The 23,361-nt window shown below is 36.3% G+C and overlaps 2 protein-coding genes across 2 annotated transcripts; one reads left to right on the top strand and one right to left on the bottom strand.

The window, feature by feature from the left end:
• Window positions 1–5,729: 5,729 nt before the first annotated feature.
• Window positions 5,730–6,284, bottom strand: LOC111916581 (mitochondrial import inner membrane translocase subunit TIM23-2). The gene has a single exon (XM_023912240.2). It carries the CDS (start codon window positions 6,282–6,284, stop codon window positions 5,730–5,732), a length of 555 nt encoding a protein of 184 aa, XP_023768008.1.
• Window positions 6,285–14,573: 8,289 nt separating this feature from the next.
• LOC111916673 (dirigent protein 21) lies at window positions 14,574–15,305 on the top strand. The gene has a single exon (XM_023912347.3). It carries the CDS (start codon window positions 14,611–14,613, stop codon window positions 15,184–15,186), a length of 576 nt encoding a protein of 191 aa, XP_023768115.1. The 5' UTR covers window positions 14,574–14,610; the 3' UTR covers window positions 15,187–15,305.
• The last annotated feature ends 8,056 nt before the right edge of the window (window positions 15,306–23,361 follow it).

The raw sequence follows: 23,361 nt of genomic DNA on the forward strand, positions 1-23,361 counted from the left end.
GAGAGATAGAGAGAGAGAGAGAGAGAGACAAAGAGAGAGAGAAAAAGAGATAGATAGTGAGGAGAGAGATAGAGATAGAGAGAGGAGAGAACGAGAAATCGATGAACCTATATCTTGTTAATATTTATTAAATATTAAATAAGGAGGCAGGGTATAATAGTCTTTTTTGTTTGAATAGAGACCAAAACCGCAAGCAAACTTGCTGAAAAGGACGTTCCATCCAGTTTTTTTAAGGTATCGAAATTTTTCCTGAAAAAAATTCATACCATAAGGGCCATTTTTGTAGCTTTGTCTAAGATAAATCTATTGGACATAGGATAGTGATGGAAATAGTAAGCTTAGGGTGCCAACTTTTTCTTAGTTAAGGAAAATAGTGAACAAATAAAAATATAAGGGATATAAGTATAAAGTGAGGAAACATAGATGACCCCTTAGATTTATGGATTTGGGATACCACAATGTGGTGTTGCAACGTGTACACGATACGATGGTCATTTAATGATCATAAAATTGTGTTGTAATGAGCATAAAACCCTAGATTTTTGGCCTTAAGCCTATTTACAGGATGTGAGGTTATATTTATCCATCCTCAACCTCCATTACCCTTAGATCTCATGCATTAAACCCTAGTCTTTCTCTTAGCCTTTTAAGCCTCATTTTGTTTTGATATTGTTCTTGAAGGAAGAAGTGGTGTATTAATGAGGCAAGGAAGCAACAATCAACCACACACTAGTCTTTTGAGCATCTTCTGGACTTTTGTAAGTCCTCAAGGCTCAACTTTTTTGATCAATGCTCTTTAGAGCTTGGATTTTAGGATAGTTTTGCACATTTTGTGGGTTTTGGAGAAAAGTTAGAATAAAGTTTGAAACTTTATTACTTTCCAAGGTCCCATAAGTGTTATATGTGCTAAGATATGTCTCTACTCTTCATTTGGTAACATGATGGAGTTTTGAACTCATTTTCACTATTTTTGACTTAGAATGGTGTGATACATGCATTTCCATAAGGTTACAATTCGATCCATTAGTGAGTAATAAAGCCTTCTAGAAAGTTCGAGGATTGGACTTATCAGATTAAGAGTTTAATGAAGGTGTTGTTCTGCCAAAACGAATCGCGATGCGGTCAAGGATTGACCACGACGTGGTGGACGGAGAAGTCTCGCAACTGTTTTCTCATGGCTAGACAACAACATTGTTAGGGGTTTCCCACGACACGGTGGGCATTGAACGTTGACCGTTGATTTTTGACTAGTTTGACTTATAGTCAAATTTTAGTGAAAGTATTTCTTCAATTATTGATTAAGTGGAAAAATGGTTTTTTCCCTAAGAAGATGATTAGAAAGATATAGACTCGTTTAGAGAGGAAAGTTAAGTATCATGTATTAATTTTTAAATTAGGGTTAAATATTGTGTAGTGGTTCGAGGTAGTATATGTACCATTTAGTTTGCTATGTGGATTGTCTTATCAGTCATTTAGGTGAGTTGTAATGAACTTACTCTTTATATCGACTATGTGATTATGTTGTGCACGACCACGAATAGCCTCTCGGAGGTAAATGCTAGTTATGTCGTGGTAGTATTTATGATCACGAATATCCCCTCAGAGGGAAGTATGATCAGATGATCAGTGCTTCGAGAAAATAGCCTCTCGGAGGGAAGTTCTAGTCACACAATGGTTGTGAATATGCTAGCATATGTTATGTGTTCAAATATATGTGATTAATATTTGGTGTTTATATGTATGATGTGATAGGCTTAGGATCTATATAATGGGTGAATGTTGTGATTACTCACTAATCCTTAGGCTTACAATTGGTATTTTGTGTCTTTAGTTGCGGGTCCTTCAGGTTCGAAGGGTAAGGAGCTAGCTTGATTGGGAAATCTGGACATTCTCGGGGGAATGGCATCCAATATATATTTATCTATTGAAGTATTTAACTTCCACTATTGATGATGAGTTTTGATACACTATGATCGACGATGTTATGGATGTAACCCCTTTCTATTGTTCATACCACTACTAGAAAAACAGCCTTTTACGATGCGCAATGTGTGTCGTAAAACGCTCAGACGACGCGCAAATGCGTGTCAAGGAAGGCCATGTCATAACGAGAGACGACACGCTTTTGCGCGTCGTCTATAGACGACGCACATTTATGACACGCAATGCATATCATTAAAGCCGCTGTCAAGAAAGGCCATGTCATAAATGAAAATGACACACATTTTTGCGTATCATAATTTTAATTGTTTTTGAAAAAAAAAATTATTTATAGATTTACTAATTTTCAAATTAAATTTGCATTTAATGTCTCATAATAGAAAATAAAATACCATATACAAAAATACAATCCATTGCACAAAAGTTAATGTCATATAAATAATTATACCAATAGTATACAAATATTTGAACATTATTATTAAGAGGTTTTCCTTAACTATATAACCTAGTACTATATTGCTATTTCCTTAGTTTGTGTACATTTTTGTAAGCAAGTGTGTATTGAAGCACCTTCCATGCAGTAGTACCCCCTTGACCAATGCTAGTATCAGAGCATAAAGCACCTTTCTGCACAAAAAACAACAATCAGTCAACATTCTTTAAAATACTATATGAACCTTCTCAAGTGATGCACATGGACCAAGAATACCCTGAATTAAAATTTACAATTTACAATAAAAAAAAAGAACTAATTGAGTCAAACTAAAAGAATAAAATGCTAGGTCAACTTAGCTAAGTATTGAATCCATATGTAATGAATACAATCACAAATGAAAGCGATTAATGTCATTAATGGCATAATTTTTTGCCCTTGTCTTACCTTTATTAGCACCATATATCTCTTCTCATTTCACCTCCAAAATCAACAAATTCAAGTATCCATGATTTGGACCTAAGAACATGGGAATACAAATATACAAATAATATTTAATAACAATGTCCCAAATATAAACACTAAGAGATGGTCATAGAAGAGAGCGAAAAATGTTATCATATCTCACGAGAGATGTTTCTGATTGGTCTTTCTTCCAACATGTCTTTGTTGTTCAACTTGTAACTTATGCGCATAATGATTGCTTTCTGCCATAACAAACAACATTCATCATGTAAACGATATTTTTTTAAAGATTGGGATTTTTTAAATGAATAATTGTAATGTTTTCTTGAATTTAGAGTAAAATATGATTAGGTTTATTACAGCTCCTTATTGCTTTGCAGATTCATAATCGTTGCAAGCATAAAAGCTACCGATTCTCTCTCCATGATCTGACCATTGAGCAAGGCAAAGCCAACATTTACAGTTTTATAAAGGGATCACAAAGATCTGGAAAATGAAAAACAGAGTGAAAAAAAAAAAGACAACCCAAAAATAAAATAAAAGATAAATAGTAAAAAAAGACAAAGCCCAAATGCTCCTTTGAGCAAAACAGCACAACTGCAAGATTACGAAAACATACATATATCTAAATATGATAAAGAAAACTCTAAGAAATCTGTTGTAGGCTCTTCACGTTTTAATGAAGTCAAAGAAATAAAAGAGAATTAGAACAATTATGGGGGAAATGGAGTTTTGGAGCTGGAGAAACCGAGAAAGTGAATTGGCTGGAGGATTTTTTTTCATGAAAATTAGAACAATTATGACTTTGGTTATTCTATATCCAACTTGTAGTGAAAACTGAAAGCGGGGACTGAACATAAAGTAACAGAAAGAGTTCCTTAAACTCTTTTGAATCTCATGAAATGAAGAAGGAAAAATTAGTGTCTTGTTGTTTTCATTTGATAGGGAAGGAACCAGAACTTCGAGGCTGCTGTGATTGAATTTCAGTGGTAGGTTTCTTATGCTTTCTTTGATGTTTCATTTTGATTGAGTCTATTAGTTAAATAGAAAAAAAATCAATCTCTTGATGATCTTGTGCCGTTCTTCTGTTGATATTTGTGTGTGTGATCATAAGGATGATAAGTGAGAGTATTAACTTGCATGGAGGGAGGTAGAGCACGTGGGTATGAGTGTTCTATTAGGGAGTTCTATATTCTTAAGAACACCAAATTAGAATTTTTTTGATTCCCATCTGGAATCAGATGATTTCAGCAATGATTTTTTTTTGTCAATTAGCCCTCAGGACATTGGAATTCTCAAGGAAAGAGACTCGAAAGTTTGATTCCAAGAGAGATTGATGATGATCACATTGGATTTGAACCCAATATTCTCCAAAACCATGAGAACAACTCCAATAGCAAATACTTATCAGATTCATGTATAGGAAAGATGGAATCAGTTAATGAACTCATGAAAGGAATCAAGTTTGAGGATTCAAGATTCTAGATGTTTAAGATCAATATTCTAAGAGATTAAGATTCTAGCATTCAACATACATTAATACAGGGGCTTCAATCATTCAAGATTTCAGATGCATATATCTCCTTGTTGTTTATGTTTCCAAAATGAAGGGCATCTATGGAAATTATATCATTAAATATAGATCAAAGCAGCAACGAAAGACCAACAACTTACTAATACATGCCACTTAAACTTGATTGCAGGAAGGAATGGGGAGAGGACCAGAAGGAGGTGACGATGACATGTTAACACCAACGATTGAAACCGCCAAGAGGTAAAATCTTTTGATCGTATAAGCAGATAATCCTTACAAGAAAATCAACTTCAAGAAGGTCTTTGAAAATACGAAGTCTTGGAAATTTTAACAAGAGAAATCCCATTAATACCCGTCAGGGTCGGCCCTAAGATTTAGAGGGCCCTATGCAGATTAGGAAAAATAGGCCAAAAGACTTATAAAATATAAAATAATATAAAACATAAATTTCTAGTTTTTCATCCTGTAATATACATAAAATTCTTGTATTTTTCATATCCAGATTCATAGTTTTTAACTACAGAAGGCATATCATAGAAAGGAAAGAAAAACACCTCTTATTGTAAATTTCTTTTTCCATTGTGATTTGTAGATTTCCTGCACTTTATCAACCAAGACAAAACAGATTAAACTAAAATATATAAAATTAGAATAAGAAAGAAAGAAATATAAAAAATCAGAAACTCGAATATGAAATATATAAATCACAAATATAAAAATCATGAAGTTAAATAAGATTTATTGAATTGCCACTTCAAATTCTCTTGAGAGACAACCAAGAACAAGGATAATGTGACAACCAACACAAAAAAATATCTTCAGCAACACTATAATGGTAACAATTAAACACAAACTAAAAAAAATCTACAACATTAAGCAACAAAATCAGAACAACAAGAAGAGTACAAATAGAAGACAATAACCTTGGAGAGTTGAATCAAGAATCAAATCCTAATTCAGCAACACTATAAGGGACTCCTGATGCTTCAAGTCATTTAAAAGTCATACATGTATGTGATTAGTAAGTCAAAATGACAAGACTTGATCATACATGTCAAAGTTTTTCTTGAAATAAAATGCACATTAACACAATAGTTAGCAAAGATTTGGTTATACAAATGATATGAATTTGTAAGAAAAGATACCTGATGCTTCAAGTCATTTATATTTCTCTTTCTTGTTGTATATAAGCAAAACATACACCATCTGTTCCCAAAAAGGAGCGAAGGAAAATTAGCACAATATACCAAAATGTAGAAAAACGTAAAGATCAAAAGGGTAAACAGACATGGCTAATCCCATCGCTATTCCACCCACGTAGAAAAACGTAAAGATGAAATTGAATACAGATCGAGCTCAGATTGGTACGTATCTCTTCAAAATCTGCTTCCCCGGCATGGCTAATCCCACCGTTATTCCACCAATAGCTCTGACAGCAACCGCCGCCTTGTAAAGCGCTCCATTTGCTAATCCAGCCACCACGCTGTTAATAATATCATCTGCATCCCTAGCCTTAACCATACCGCTCTCCATACTAGTGTACAACAGTCCGATTACACCTGCACGGTTGCTGATCGTCCGATCTACATGTCCAGAAGCATTTAAGATCTGATTAACCCTAAGTTTCATGGTGTCTCCAGCCTCAGAAGCCTTCACGCCCTCTACTAAACCCTTCCCAGCGCCAACTACTGCGCCGCTGAGGTAACCGATGCCGGTGTAGTATGTCGGATTTTCTCTTCGTGAACTTCGTTGAGCGATGGATTCCTCTTGAAAGAGGTATTCAAGAGATGTGGGAAGTTTGTATAGGGTTTGTGCAGGGACTCTAATATCTTGGTAAGGGTTGTATAGCCGACGTTTTTTATGGCGGTCGTCACTTTCGTTTTGATTTGAAGATCTCGGTTGGTAAGACATGTTGTAGTTAGGGCTACGATTAGGGTTTCGATCTTTCAAGAATCTGATTCCAAGAGAGAGAGAGAAAGAGAGAGAGAGAGAGAGAGAGAGAGAGAGAGAGAGAGAGGAACTGCTTAAAAGATTATTAGGGTTTTTTGGGAGAGGATTTTAGAAGGAGAAGAAGGAGATGATCAGGCGGGGTGTTTAATTTTTTGGGATTTCATTTCCCCCCATCGGCAGAGAACACGCCTTCCTAAAAAAAATATAAAACGACATAGTTACACGACACGCTCTTTATTATTGGTTCCCTCCGTGTTTTTTTGTTGGACATTAATTTTAGGGCGCGCAAAAATACGTGCCCTCTATCCTTCAAATTTTAGAAAACAGACATTATTTTTTACCACACGCACAAATGTGTGTCCTCTATCAGCGCGTGTCATTGTTTGCGCGTCATTAAAGGGCTGTTTTCTAGTAGTGTACTTTGATTTTATATCGAAAATGTTTTGGTTGATTTTTGAGATGAAACATTTGAAGTTCAATCAAGTTAATGGAAGTGTAATTTAGTATTAGGATCTTATTGATTGTTTTTTACTCATAGTAAACCATTAGAAACCGTTTTACAAATGTTAAAGTAAGCTAGGAACAAGTTATAGGCTGAATTTGAGTTTTGGATTGTAAATCGAAAGTTTAGGCAGTTATATTTTGGTAAGGGGGTAAAATTGATAAAAACCCAAGAAACTACAAAGAATTGTGTGAAGTGAGGTAGAAACCGTCATTTCTGGAAAGATTAAGGGCGGTAAATGAAAATCGAAGCGTCTTCTTCACTGGAACGGGAAAAACACACTTGTTGACTTAAAAAATGTCAAAATCAGATTATTGGATGAAAAATCGCCGATCAAACGTCAATTCCGAAAGCGATCCAAAGACATCCGATTGCCAATGATACGATAATTCCCTTCCGATTGAGATGCTGATATCAATTTCCGAAACCGGGACCTGTTTAATTCCGAATGCAGGTTTTCCGAAAGCTTTGAGGCTTGAAACTCCGATTCCGAACGGCTTTGAACTTCAGATTCCGATGTGTGCCACTGAATTCCGATTCCGAATGGTTCCGAATGCTCGGAATAGGAACAGTAGATTCCGAATTCAAGTTCAGAAATCAATTTCAGCGTCTAATAAATTCCAATCAAGATTTAGAAGAACCGATTTCGGAAATTGATTTCGGAATATAGCGATCATCAAATACCGATTTTCATTACTGAATAAAATTCCGAAAGCAATTCCAGATTTGCAATAAATTTCGTGCGATTAATTCCGATATCATGTTCAATGTTGACGTCCAAATACGAGTCCAATTTGAGAGACTTCCGTAACTCAAGAGAGTTTCTAACAAATTCCGAATCAACCCTTGGTGTTTTAAAGAAATGGCAGATTTCACCCAAAGTTCCGAAACTAACTTCTTTTTGTCAATAATTCCGAATCAGACCCCAGTAAAACCAAAAATTCCGAATCTGACCCTTATTTCAGAAAAGTGTGACAACTTGCACCCCCTTTTGCAGTCAGATTGCAGCACTCTTTTTGCAGAAAAAGTCAACTTTCACCCACTTTTTCAACTTTTTCAATTTTTTGTCATTTCCAACCATTAAAAATCAATGAAGATTGATTTATTCAACAAAATTTCACCCCTTTTACTGTATTTTCGACAACTTTTTTTTTTCAACTTTTATGAAACATTTGGGACTCATTTAAGATTCAAGATTGATGAAGTCTTTTTGCATACCCACTTCTTTGAAGAAAAACGATCTTATTCTGAGAACGATATCCGCTTTTTAGTTGGAAAACCAAAATTTCCAAAAATTTCATTAAACCAACCAAATACTCTTGCCTCTTTTCTCCAACTTCTAACATCTTATCTGAAGAAAAATGAGAATTGAAGTTTCTTTGAACATGCTTGACTTCAACTTTTTGAAGTTTTTCACAAGCTTAAGGGACTTGTACCTTAGGCATCCAAACCTTCTTCATGTTACTCTTCTTCTTCTTCTTCTTCTTCTTCTTCTTCTTCTTCTTCTTCTTTCTTTCTTTCTTTCTTTCTTTCTTTCTTTCTTTTCAGATTATGAGGCTTCAAATATGATTTCGGATCTGAACATGTTCATTACCTTTTAGAATCTGAACATCACAAGCCTTTGGTACACAAACTTTTGGACTTTAGTAAATCTAAACATCTTGAATTATTGGCTTTCTGTAAGGAACCATTGCTTCAAAAATATCATCAGAACATGGAAAATCATTTGTTATAGTTCCAATAGAACAAAATACCTTTGTTTTCACTATTTTAGAATACTTGATTTGCGATTCACTATTCGAAATACCAGATTTAGAGTTAATGACTTCAAAATCACAAAACTTTGTATGAACATCTGACACCCCCTTCAACAAAAGCATCTGGAGTCACTTTTTCTTCAGAAACATGAAGAACATTATGAACTTCACCAAGAACGCCAAGAACATTAAGAACATCTTCCTTTTTCTTTTCAGCTCTTTTCATCTCCAAAAGTTGTTGTTTATTTTCTCGACCTAAGTGTCTATGGATAATACAAAATTGGCTCTACTATTTTCTCATTCTTTTGTAACTCACTGTTGGGGTGCAAAGTTCTTCATTCATGACTTTGTAAATGTTTGACTTTTGTAAAACCCACTTGCATGTGGTGTATTAGCCTTTTGACAAATGTGTAAATGAGAGTGAGAGAGAGACATGTAAACACCTCTATATAAGGTGGGTTTGTCCACTTGTAGAGGTGTGCTTGAGAGATGTAGTTCATAGTGATTAGTGAGTGAGATATTTATGAAGCTCTAGACTAGATCCCTTTTGTACTCATTTACTATGATCGAATATATCTTTTAGCACCCAAATCACCATGTTCAATTGTGCAAACTTTAATTCCGCATGCCAAACCATGTTCTTTGTCACTACAATTGGTATCAGAGCGGGTCTTCAAGATCAAGGTGATATTTGAAGAACGATTCTCGGTTTGGCAATTTTTGTCACAATTTGATCAATTTTGGTGAGTCTCTCTCTATGACCTCTCTTAATTTCGTTGCAATCGTGCGTTGTGTTTTTTGATTTGTGATCATTTGATTCGTTGGATCAAATTTCTCTTGAAAAACCCATTTGTTGTGATCCAATAATTTTTCGTTGATCAAAGTCCGATCCAATCCTATTTGTTTGTTCGATTCAATTTTCAAAACGTATTTGTTCATTTGAATGGAAATTAATGCTCAAAATTATTTTGTGATCTAAAATTTCTGAATTCTTTACTGCACATCCACATTTTAATTGCATCCAAAAGTTAAACTTGTTACTGTTCATCATTTGTTTTGAGAGCTTAAATTTCGAAACTACAATTCATTGAGGATTTAAGCCCAAATTCATAATAACCTTTACTGTTCATGAAACTTTTTTGATCCGATTGCTCTTTTAATATATCATCTCATACCATCGATTGAGACAAGAAGTCATCAATTGTTTCAAAGATCGACTTGTACGTTGACGTATCTAGTTGTGCCGTCAACGACTTTTGTCTCAGATTATAGTCGAAAGTTTTCTTGAATTAACTTCATATGAATACATCTTTTTCTCTTAATTCTTAACAATCGATACATTTTGATTGTTAAACTGGATTTGTGAATCGGTTTTTCTATGCCTAGCCGATAATGATCAAGTGAATCAGTTTTGTTAAAATTGTTGATCAAGAACACTTGAAGGTTATGAAGAACAGTGAAGTAATCCCGATTTGATCTGAAATTTGACATTAGAATCATCAATTTCGTGTTTATGATTCTTTGAATTAGAAAAGTCAAACTCAGATGTCAAACTCATTTTTGTGTGTTCGTTCAATGTGCGACTGATTTGGTTTGACTTTAGGATCGAATGGTTTGTTATTGGAGAATTAGTCAATTGGATTGACGTACGAAGGGTTCCTGTAAGGTCCCTGTGTTTTGCTGTTGATGAATATTCGAAGGGTGATGATGAAAATCACTGATTTTTGGGTTTGATGTCGATTTTCGAATGTTTGATGAATGAAGGATGATTTAGGGTCGACTGAGAATGATGATATACGAAGGCTTGATGTGCGAATGGTTCCATAGTGATCGATGATTTGGGAAGGGAAGACTTGTAAAACGAGATCTGTGATTTTGAATTTGGGGTCAAGCATCGATGTTAAAAATGAAGCCCTGTTGGTCGATAAAAACAAAGCCCTGTTTAATTGTTGATGTGCAAAGGATCGATTGTTGATTTTGGTTGTTAACCAGTCAAGAATCGATGCCGACTGGGATATTTTGGAATCAATTAACGAAGGGTTGAAGAAGAATTGGGATTCGTATGAAGAATAATGTTTCAAAGGGTGTTTGATTTTACTGTGATTTAGAAAGAACGAAGGTTTTTGGTGATTTAGATTCGAAGGTCTATGAATGGATTGCAAAAAGCGAAGGGTAATAGATAATGAAAAGAAAAAAACGAAGAACTGGAACTGGAACTGGGTTAACATACGAAGGGTATCACTGTTCATTACTGTTCACAGTCAACTATTTGTATGCTTCGTATATTTTGCCAAAGTCTTTGTATGTTTGATCACAAAAAGCTTCGTATGAATTGAAGAAGAAAAATTTTCGAATGTAGTCCTTCAAATTTCGAATGGTTGTCAATTGGAAAAAGGCTTCGCATGTATGGCATCAAAAAGCTTCAAATGTTTTGGTCAAATCACACATTTTCGAAAACAGCCCCTGAACCTTCGAATTTTTGTCACTTCGAAAATTAAAGTATGTTTCGTATGTTTGACACTTTTCACCCAACTTCAAAAATTGTTTGTGGCTTCCTATGTTTGGAACTAGTCTTCGAATGTTTGACAAAAAGTGCAGAATTTACGAAGATGGTCCCTGAGACTTCGAATTTTTGGCAGTTTGCACCCAAATTCGAAAAAGGACTATTTTTTGCTGAAAATTGAAGATTGTGCATTTCGGGCCCCTACAGTTTGTGCAAATTGACGCTTTCTACCCAGCTTTGGAAAAGGGGGAGAGTTTTGCATATTTTGCTGTTTTGGGCGCAACGGGTCACTGTAAAATTATGAAATTGACAATTTCTACCCATTTTTGAGAAATTTTGTCAAAGGCGATCCGTAAACGAAGATAAAAATTCAATATTTTTTGGATTTTCCGGATTGAAGCACAAAGTTTATGCCACATGTTAAGGGGGAGTTTTGACATGAAAAATTCCAAATAGAGCACGTTCTTTTTCCTTTGGAGTTTTATAATCAAATTTCGATTATAAAAAGAGGGAGAAGTTTTATATGGAAATTCGAACTTGAATTTTTCATATTACGTGGATTTGAAGACCGAAGTGATCTTGAAGTTTTGAAGCCACGAGATGATGCAATTGGAAGTTCGGAAGTGATGAATTCGAAATGGGTTTTGAATTATTGAACATTTTTGGGGTGTGTTTTTATGCGCAACTTCAGGGTGATTATTTGGAGTTTGAAATACTCTTAATCATTCGTTGCTACTCGGATTGTATGGTCTCACATCCTAGAGCCCAAATTGGAGAGTCATGGAAGAATTGAAGATTGAAGTTCGTTTCAACATGTGTCACCTTTGAGGCTCGAACTACGTAGTGCTTGATTTTGGAAGAATTAAAGTGGGTCATTCATTCCTAACTTTAAGGGGGAGAATGTTGGGGTGCAAAGTTCTTCATTCATGACTTTGTAAATGTTTGACTTTTGTAAAACCCACTTGCATGTGGTGTATTAGCCTTTTGACAAATGTGTAAATGAGAGTGAGAGAGAGACATGTAAACACCTCTATATAAGGTGGGTTTGTCCACTTGTAGAGGTGTGCTTGAGAGATGTAGTTCATAGTGATTAGTGAGTGAGATATTTATGAAGCTCTAGACTAGATCCCTTTTTGTACTCATTTACTATGATCGAATATATCTTTTAGCACCCAAATCACCATGTTCAATTGTGCAAACTTTAATTCCACATGTCAAACCATGTTCTTTGTCACTACACTCACCCATATCAACACATGAGTATTCAGATATTTTCTTATCAACAAAAAGATTATACAACTCAGTAGCATCCTTTAATGTAGATTGACCAAGAATATGCTACATAGTCACTTTGTTAACACCATAGATTGGTTTAGTAACCTTTAATCCAAGTTATAAAATGGAGTCAAACAAGAAATAATTCATTGGATCTTCAACAATAAAGTGAACTTGAAGAGAGAGAAATTAGATCTTATAAGAATTCTAGAGAGAGAAAATGGATCTGAGATGGTTTCTAGAGAGAGAAAACAGATTTGAGACGATTTTTAGAACAATAAAGTAGATATGAACACAAATATGAGAATAAACACAAAATTCTTCTTCTATTTCTCTTCCAAAACACGAATCAAGAAAAAATTAAGTAAAATAACAGATCTGAGATGGGTTTTGCAATAAAAAAACGAGGTATTACACTTTTTCTTTTTCAGAAAACTTACAAAACTTAAAGACCAAAGTAAGATTCATGATAAAATATTGTCATAAACAAGATCGATTCTTGCAATAATCGTTGAGATCTACAAGAACCCGCTCTGATACCACTTGTTGGTAATAATAACGAGATGACGAATGCGGAATCTAAAGAACAATCATGAATCAATCATCATAATATGCAAGTAATCTTTCAAAGTTTTTCTTTATATTGATATTGATATGAACGTATAAAGAAAACCCTAATAAAGAAAAAACTTACATTAAAAGCTAATCTAATGATTATTTATAGGGAACATAAAATATTTACTAAAAATATAAAACCCTAAAAGGCTTCTTTAAATAACAAAAAATGCCAAATCAGTTTTAGTATCTCAAAATACTCAACAAAGTGTAATAGATTGACTTGTTGACCAAAATCAATCTTGATGAATATTTAGAAAAAAAATAAGGAAGGTTTCAGAGTGCACACTTGTTTAATTAATTCAAGATTCAAAGTAGACTGTTATTTGTAGGCGAAACCCTTGAAAAGATGGGGGTCCGGGGGCAGCATCCATGGGAGTGGGGTCCAAGGGGCGACAGCCCCTGGCGAGGTCCAAGGGATAGAGCCCTTGGTTGGGTCTTATCTTGAAAATAAACATAAATTCTTGAAAATAAACCCAATTTTTACTTTGTTTTAACCCTTATACAAATACCCGATTTTGTGACAATGTTTTACTGTTACAAACTGCCTTGTGATAGTTTTGATAGTTTTGGGACATAAAATTGTTTTGTGACAGTTTTATGATAAGAAAGATATTTAACCATTATTGGTCATAAATTTGGTACTGATGAAAATCATCGCATCTCATTCCCTTCGTTTTTCCATTTCTGAGTCTTATCCGATTGAGGGTTTCGGGAGTACCATCGAAATACTTCGATTTGAAAGTGATAATCATGATTCTCAGAATTTCAAGTGCTATAACATCCCAAATTTCTAACAAAATGTTTATTGAATACCAACTATAATGCAAGTTATTTTCTTAGAAATTTCGAAAAGAAGAGAAGAGAAGGTATCGCATTTAATATGCTATATTATATTTTACTCTATTATTTAAAAAAAAATCAGTATTTTCTATAATTCTTATTTTTTTTAAAGCATGTTAACTTCGACGGAATAGGAACGGCTTTCCATCGCTAAAAGTATGTGGCAAGTCGTTGCTAATCACAAACATCGCTAAAACCAATCCATGAGATATTTGTGCTTTGTGGTGGATGCTTGGTTATTTGGTTTTGTTACTGTCAATTTTTTCTGTCGTCTAAATTTCCGTCGTTGAATCTGTTACTTATAATGAATAGATTTTTTTATCAAACAACTCAAAAATTGGAAAGTTTTCTCAACACACAACAAAGCAAATCATACATTATAATAACGCCCCTTCCACATTTATGTCCAATCGTGGATGTTCATTAAGTTTCAAACAAGATTTCCCTTTCGTACAAGTGCTTTTTAACAAAAAAAATTTATTGATTTGTTTACATTCATAAAATTCTATATTAAAAGCAGTTCAAACGCAGAGCATGTTATAATAGTAAAGTAACAAATAATTATTACAAGTTTTTGTTTCTAGTAGATTATGGGTACAATATTTATATTCTAGCCAAAATATAAATCATGTGAACAGCTAGAGATGGAAATTAAACAATAAATAAATTATATAACATAATACAATAAATCAACCAACTTACAATAAAATATAACTTTCCCAAAAGTGCACACATTTTCTTGTTTATAAGAAGAAAAACGTTGTCACCATTCTTCACAGCTCTCTCTCCACAATGGCCCAAACTCTCCCACCACACAAGTATACCATTTTTACAATTTTCCTATTCTCAATTCTCCTACATGGAGAATCCCATAAATTTTCAAGAAACTTGTCACCAAAATCACTCGGTTTGAAGAAACAAAAACTAAGCCACCTCCACTTTTACTTCCAAGACATAGTGGGTGGCGATCACCCCACCGCATTAAAGGTGGCCCAATCGCCCATAACCAACATCTCCCACACTGGGTTTGGTTATATGGTCATGATTGACGACCCTCTGACAGTGGGTCCCGAAAGAACTTCTAAGATTGTGGGAAGAGCTCAGGGGATCTATGCATCAGCTGACTTGAATCAAGTCGGGTTGTTAATGGTTATGAATTATGTTTTTATTGAAGGAAAGTATAATGGTAGCACTTTGAGCATATTAGGGAGGAATTCGGTGTTCTTGCCAGTGAGAGAGCTTCCGATTGTTGGCGGGAGTGGACTTTTCCGGTTTGCACGTGGGTATGCTCTTGCAAAGACTCATTCTTTCAATATCAGCAATGGTGATGCAACTGTTGAGTATAACGTTTATGTCCAACACTATTGATCATATTCCTAAATGTTTAGGACAATAAAAAGGTTCGAGAGGTTAACTTTTATATATTCTCTATTTGTTCGATGGTATCTTACTTTTGAAAATGAAAGATACAAGCACTTTTTGCTATATTCTCTTTTTTTGTATTAGATTAATAGCTGGATTTTGTAAAACAATTGAATCAACGTGGTTCGTACCAAAAAGTTCAAATATAAAATAACTTATGTTATATAAAAAATATAGATTGTGTTTTATTGACTCCGGAATTAGTGGTGGTCCAAGTCAACATTTGGTTGCTCACCGGTCACAACGCCATCGTATTCCATCAGGGGTTCACGTGGCGCTGAAATTTGATAAACGTCAATATATGTCAATGAGACCTCAATTGTCACTTTTCTGTTTTCTTAATAACTTCTTATAAACGATGTGATCAAATAAATTGATTTCAACATAAGATGCTTTAGAATTCATAAATGGTTTATTTGACACTTAAACAATATAAATATCTAAGCGTGGGAGAAAATACTACTAGCTGGAATTGTTCGTTCGCACAAAATTTAGTATATGGATATGGATAACTTTGTTGGATCAATTGCCAACTATAGTTAATTTGAGTAAAAGATGAGTGGAAGTGGATTCCATTCTTTGACATCGCTTTGCCAATTAGGTGGAATCTTATGATCATTTTTTGCTTTTTGATTCTTCCATTTGGAGACAAATTGGTCATTGGTGAGCTATTGATATTTCTTTGGCTGGAATGCTTTGCTAAAGGTTTTCTTGGGCTGATAATTTAGGTCTTAATGCAATGCAACGAAAATGTTTGAATACAGTTGTCTTAACAACTACTTGGACTTTGGACTTTCTGCAAATCATAGCGTTTTGGATCAAATAAGCTTATGAAAGGCAGGATTTTTGATAAAATGATATCTCAATAGTATTTGTGGTTCAAAAAAACACAACCAACTTAGGGCGTGTTTGGCACAGAGCGTTTGAGAGCTTCTAGCTTCTAGCGTTTGACAAACGCTCCGTTTTGAACTGAAAACTCTGTTCGGCACTACAAACTTCTAGCGTTTATTTTAAACAAAACGCTCCAAATCCAAATGCTACTTCATGTAGCGTTTAACAAAACGCTACAAGCTACAAGCTATCCGCTACAAGCCACCAGTTACCAGCTAATTTTGCCGAACACGCCCTTAACATTTTGTCTAAAAGAACCCAACTAACTTATATTTTTGTTCAATTCTTATTAGGGTCACCATCTAATGCAAGTCAACAAAGAGAAACAGATGATATAACTTATTACGTGAAATTAAATATCGGGAAGATGACTTGTAAGACTAATGGAGTTTCGAAACCGTTTAAAAAACCTCAATCATGTTTTGTTTGTTAAAAAAACTCAAGGAATTTAACATTTTTGTCTAAAAAACCCAATGGACTTGTGCTTTTGTTCAACTCTCATTAGAGGCAACCGGATTCATTAGGTATACAGTTAGTTGACAAATGATATGATATTATATTTAATGACATGGAATAAACAGAATATAATTGCCTTTTATATAGCAATTTAGGGATTGGAAAAGACAAAACAAACAGCGTCTGTGTTCGATCTCTTATAGTGATACCGAAAAGGAATTTGTGGATTTAAAAATTCCTTCTTAATTGTGTCAATTCCTTATTTGTCTTCACTTTGTAAACATTAAAATCATTTCAAAAAATTGATATCCTCACTTCAATTAAGTCAGCTCCTTTATCTTCATCAACTGATTACCAAAAATGTCATTTTTTTGTTTGGTTCCTTTGAAAGCAAGAACTTATTCAGATAATCAACCAAATAGATATATAAGAGATGGACATGATAAGCTTTCGATTACATTTATCCATCTGTTCGAACAAACCCTGAACTTTTTCTCTGGATCATCCTCCATTTTATATGTCTAAATCCTAGAAGGACGTCCACAACCACAAGGGTTTGCATCATCAAATTTTTTTTTTATAGATATTGAGTTGGACCTCAATCATTGAAAGAAGTGGTCATTACAAGAGATCGAACACATACGTCGTTCGTTTTTCTCTTCTCCAAGCTTTAAATCAACTTTGAGAAATCAAATATTCTCCTACTTTTTGTTTTTATCCATCTTTCTACCCACACATGTGTCAAAATTAAGAATAATAATTAATGGTGTCCACATATAGGGGTGCAAACGAGTCAAGCTATTTGTGAGCTACTCGGGATGGGATCGCTAAAAGCTCGACTCAAAACCGATTTTAAACGAGCCCGAACCGAGCTCGAGCTTAATTTTAAGCTCGTTTATTAAACGAGCTCGAACTCGAGCCCATGTCACTAAGCTAGACTCACGAGCCTAAACGAGCCTTTATATTATATAATTTCTTATTTTTGTATATATTAAAATTTTAAAATAAAAACATATTTGCGGATTAGAAATTTAGGGTATTAGTAAATGACATTCTTAACGAACTCGAGCCGAGCTTAAGCTTATTTAGGCAAGTCAGACAAAAAACGAGTCGAGCCTGTATAATTATTTACGAACTCGAGTCGAGCTCGGTACAAGAAGATCGAATCGAGCCGAGCTCGAGCTCGAGCCTCTTAGAACTTAAACGAGCCCGAGCCGAGTCTGGCCAGGCTCGCAGGGGCGGACCTAGTAGGTGTCCCGGTGTGGCACCGACAACACCTACTTTTTTTGTCCGCAGTGGAAAAAAAATTCGATTTTTCGATTTTTTTTACCTTATTTTTCTACATCGGCAACACTTACTGTGTATTCCTGCGTCCGCCCCTGGCTCGGGCTCGGCTCGGCTCGTTTGCACCCCTATCCACATATGAGAATAAAAATGAGTAAAAACAAAAGATAAAAAGATATATAATTTTTCTATCTCCTCTTTGTAATTTGTTTTTCTAACCTATAATTATTTTTGTTTGGAAAAAGTATAATGTATTGATATATAAATATTCACCGCATACATATGTGCATGGATTTTTTTTTATTTTTTATTTTTTTTGACATGTACATTGACGTTTTTTTTTATCATATTCTTCCAACGGGTCTCATACTCTATGAAACTTCATTTTCTTTCGTTGAATGAGGAATCTAATCTAAGTCTGGTCCATACTCCACAATATGAGAACTTTTTTTTTCCACATGCATCATTTGTTTTTCTTGACTGATGCTTGACCATGACTTATTTTTGAAAAAAAAAATATCAATATACAAATTTCTATTAAAATTTTCCTGTTTCTTTTCTTCTGGATCCATGGAAAAGACTAGGGTTGTAAAAGTCAATACGACACGGAATGAAATTAAGACGAAATTAAAATTCGAATTTGTATTTGGGTTGTGTGTTTTGTTCGTGTTGTTTATAATAAATACGAAGCCCTATCGTATTTATAATAAATACGAAGCCCTATCGTATCGTGTTCAGGTTGAAAATTCAAAATGATAATAACATGAAATTAAACCGATAATGACACAATCCTAACATGTTACTAAAACGAGAATAAGACAATAGTAAAGACAAAACTGTAAGTTTGATCCCTAAGGTATATCAAAAATTATATGTATGGTCCAAAATGTTTTGGAGTTGCACCACTGGTCCAAAATAGGAATTTCATTGCGGTTGTGGTCCCTCTAAAATTTAAAAGGAACTGAAATGACCGATTTGCCATTAATATTTTTTCTTTTCTCATTTTATTATTTACTTTAATATTTTATTATTTTTTAATTACATAAATTAAAAATAAAGAATAAGAAAATACAATACCACCTCACCTCACCTCTCTCTCTGTGTGTGTGTGTGTGTGTGTGTGTGTGTGTGTATATATATATATATATATATCTTTCTCTATCTCTTCTCTTTTCTTTCATTCTTTCTTCTTCTTCTTCTTCTTCTTCTTCTTCTTCTCTCCCTCTCTCTCTCTCTCTCTCTCTCTCTCTCTCTCTCTCTCTCTCTCTCTCTCTTTTTCTCTATTTCTCTCTCCGTCCCTCCTCTCTCTCGTAAACACACACACAAACACATCCACCCTTATCTTTCTCCTTCGCCTCTTAGATTCATCTGCATCCTCCCCTTTTCTATTCTCTCCATCGGCACTAGCGTCTCCGACGCCCACAGACGTCGCAGGAAACTATCAAGTGTCAGAGATTGGTTGTTTAAAGTCGTCGATATAGAGAAATCAAGCTTGTCATCTGGTTCAAGGATTTTTGATCGGAACATTTTTCAGATCTGTGATAGGGAAAGATTTCTAGATAGTGGTAATGTTATGGTTAGGGTTTTTCAGATAGTGGTAGATGCGGTCAGATCTGCAAACATGATCTAGAAGTCTTCAGCACCACCAGTGAAAACCCACTTGTGTTGAACCTCTTTGAAAACCCTCTAATCGTCGCTACTACCGGAGAAGACGAACAAGTTCTGAATATTTAGGGTTTTTCAGATGGTAATGGCGATGGAAAATGAATAAATCAAGCCTGATTTGTTACAAAAATGTAACATCCCAAGTTTAGGTATACATTGTAACCCTTGACCTTTTGAGTACTTGTCCATTTTAGCCCTTATAGAGAAAAGGTGGTGAATGAGTACACGGGGCGTACGCGAGTGTACGCTCAGCGTACTCATGTGCGTGGTTTTAACGCGGAACCCACCAAGTACACTGGGCGTACCAGAGGGTACGCTGGGCGTACTAGGCTCAGAGTAAAAACCCTAATTTAGGGTGAGTCCCCTATATAAAGGAGATGATGGCCTCATTCCTGGCCATGATTCTCACACAACAAACCCTCCTGAACCCTATCTTTCGTTCTTAGGGCTTGTGAGTGCATTTGAGAGCCTTGAGAGTCTTTATGTGTTCTTGGAGTAAAGGAGAAGCTTTGGAGAAAAAGGAGTGAGAGTCCAGGCCCTTGGATCCGAGCATACCTATGTTGGGAGCTTCACATAGAGGTATAAAGCTTCAAGCCTTCTCACTCTTTTGATTTGTGCATCATAGTTGAGTATTATAGGGTTTTTTCCCAAAAGCTGGAGACTTTATGAGATATTGAGCTCTAGAGACTATGATCATCCCCCTTTGAGTGTATTTAGTGGTATAGTGTCATAAAAATCCAATCTTGGATGTTGGAATCAAGCTATGCATGAGATATGGGCTTTTTGAGATAAGAGAGTGAGTGTGTTGTGTGTTTGTGACCATATCATCCATGCAAAGGCTTAAAGTCACTGACTTTATGGAGTAAGAGCTATTAGGGAGTCCAGATATGTGATATGAGCCAAGGTCTTAACTGATTAAGATCAAATAAGTAGAAAGAGTGAAACCGGGACATACGTTGGGCGTAATCCCAATACGCACAACGTAAGGGTCGAGCATCCCCGATGCCTGCATGGCAGTTGAGTACGCCCAACGTAGAGAGCTAGTACATGCAGCGTACTCTTTGCCATTGACTTTTGGTTGAGTTTTAGGGTTTGGTCAATCTGTGGACTTTTAAGGCCATGGAGGGGTAAAATGGTCTTTTACCCTTTTGTGAGTTTGTAGAAGGGCTTGTCTAGCTTCAATGAGAGCCTTTATTAATTAGGGATATTTATCGTTGTGTTAGGCGGAGGCTATACCGGTGATTCGAGTTCGAGATTATCCGAGTTCTTACGAGGTGAGTCTTCTCACTATACTTACCAAGAGTGGTATCTATATTTGACCGGAGGGTCTTATGTGCTTACTTGAGTTATATTATGCATTTTGTCTGTGTGATATATATACGTTATGTTATGTGCTTACTGAGATAGGACCGAAGGGTCCAAACCGAGTTGTGGAGCCAGAGGGTTTCCACTGAGACCGGACTGGAGGATCTAAACCGAGCTGTGAGACTGGAGGGTCTTCACTGAGACACAGGACCGGAGGGTCCACACCGAGACGCATGAGACTGGAGGGTCCATGCTGAGTTATAGCCATGAGAGGCTTACCATTTGTGTATGTGGTCTTTTAGTGAACTCACTAAGCTTCGTGCTTACCGTGTTATGTGTTATGTGTTATGTGTTTCAGGTACTTCTCAGGATCGCGGGAAGGCATCGGCTTGATTGTACACACACCCGCAGTTGAAATCTATTTTTGGAGGACCCTGGATTTGTGATAAACAATTTTTGAAATATATGTTTAAATTTGATACTTGAAATTTTTAAGAAAATGTGACATGTGTTTTATTGTGTTGAAAAATGGAAATTTTGGTTTGAAAATTTACGTCCTTACAAGTTGGTATCAGAGCCTTGGTTTAAGGGATTCGGATGCACCTCCGAGTGTATTTGGACTCAAACTGAGGATTTGAGAAAAAAATTCAAAAGAGTTGCCTAATTTGTGATGCCTTAGCCTAGGAGATGCTTTTGATCAATATTTTCTGTTATTTGCACTGAGTATGTGCTGAGTTCTAAGCCGAGAGATAATCTAGGAAGAGATATGTAGATGAGCTTGAGAGGGATCTACTGAGAGAGTAGCCTATGATTCGTGAGATATAGAGTATTTATGAATTGGGATCCTAGGAGGAGGACTTGGGGTGACTACAGGTTGGTGTGGAAGGTAGTATTGGGCCCGTACTACTGAAAGCACCGGATCTATAGGTAGTCCAAGTAAGAATCCTCAGGATGCTAAATATCAGATAGGGGTGAGTGATCGAGTGTGAGTATACTCGAGCGAGTCTCTGATGATTTTGTGTTGTGTTTAAGAGACATCATGGTGGGTACACGCCACACCCCAGAGGGAAGTGGAGTTAGCGATGATGAGATTCGCAGGATGAATTACAATGAGGTGGCTGCAGCCATACGAGAGGCTATTCCGGAGATGTTTGGGTCTATTAAGGCCACTTTGATTAAGACGTTTGACGAGCGATATGTTACAGTTACTGAGGCGGATGCTGCTACAGCCACCGCAGCTGTCGCTACTGCTAGGCCATAGGGAGGTGACTCGTTGCTGTATTGGGAGTTCAGCAACACGAAGCCACCAGAGCTTGATGGGACTTAGGATCTGATTGCTGCGATGAGATGGATCACTGATATCGAGGGGTGTTTCTACACTAGTTCATTCCCAGAGCATTTGAGGCTACGGTTTGTGCTGAACCAGCTTCGCTTGGGAGCGAAGGACTGGTGGAAGTTTATGACGGCCAGTTTTACTCCTACAAAGCACATTACAGTGACATGGGAGAGGTTTACTTCAATGTTCCAAGATGAGTATGTTCCCCCAGTAGAGAGGGAACGATTGGCCCAGGAGTTTCTATCTCTCAAGCAGAAGACAAAGTCAGTGATAGAGATTACGAGGATATTTCACGATAGCGTGTTGTTCTGCCCTGAGCATGTGTCTACTGAGCAGGCACGTATGAGGTGGTATTTGAGCATTCTGAGGAGGGATATTCGAGAGTTCGTGACGAACTCTTCTTATCAGACATTTGTTGAGCTTTAGGCAAATGCCCGGAAGAGGGAGATTAAGCTGGAGACTCACGCTAGGAGGAGGCAGAGTCTAAGGGGAGAGACCGGCGGTCGGCGTAGTCACAATCGGCAACCAAGCGGGCTAAGCCCGCTGATTCGAGATCGGGGGGCCAGAAAGGCCACACTTGTGGGAAGTGCAGCAAGATCCATGAGGGATTATGTCGATCGGGTATTTGCTACAAATGTGGAAAAGAGGGGCATATGGCGAGGGATTGCCCCAAGGGGTTTGCAGTCTGCTTTCACTGCAACCAGACCGGCCATCAGAAGGCCGAGTGCCCCCAGCTGCTTTAGGGATTAACACAGGGATCTGCACCTGCTGCTATACGAGCTACCGAGAGCCGACCAACGAAGGTCGAGACACCGAAGGTTTGTGGGAGAGCCTTTCAACTGATAGCGGAGGAGGTCCGCACAACACCAGATGTCGTGGCCGGTATGTGTTCTTTTACTTATTCTATTTTTAGTTATAATGTGCTTATATTGTGTAGTGTATAGGTACTTTTATTGTAAGTTTTGTACCTGCCCTAGTGTTATTTGACTCGGGTGCGACTTGATCCTTCGTCTCATTAGCATTTAGTCGCCGCATCAGTATCCAGCGTGAGGCGTTGAGTTGACCGTTGAGATTATCTATAGTCGATGAGCACGCGGTGTATGCTACTGATGTGATTGGGGGATGTGTGGTCGAGATTTTTGGTGTTGAGTTTACGATAGATCTGGTGCTGATCGCGATGGGTG

Source organism: Lactuca sativa, chromosome 1, assembly GCF_002870075.4.
Source record: "Lactuca sativa cultivar Salinas chromosome 1, Lsat_Salinas_v11, whole genome shotgun sequence".
Lineage (NCBI taxonomy): Eukaryota > Viridiplantae > Streptophyta > Magnoliopsida > Asterales > Asteraceae > Lactuca > Lactuca sativa.

What these genes read in the sequence shown, in the direction of transcription:
- LOC111916581 (XM_023912240.2), bottom strand. Translation starts at nt 6,284, where the DNA reads ATGTCTTACCAACCGAGATCTTCAAATCAAAACGAAAGTGACGACCGC.
- LOC111916673 (XM_023912347.3), top strand. Translation starts at nt 14,611, where the DNA reads ATGGCCCAAACTCTCCCACCACACAAGTATACCATTTTTACAATTTTC.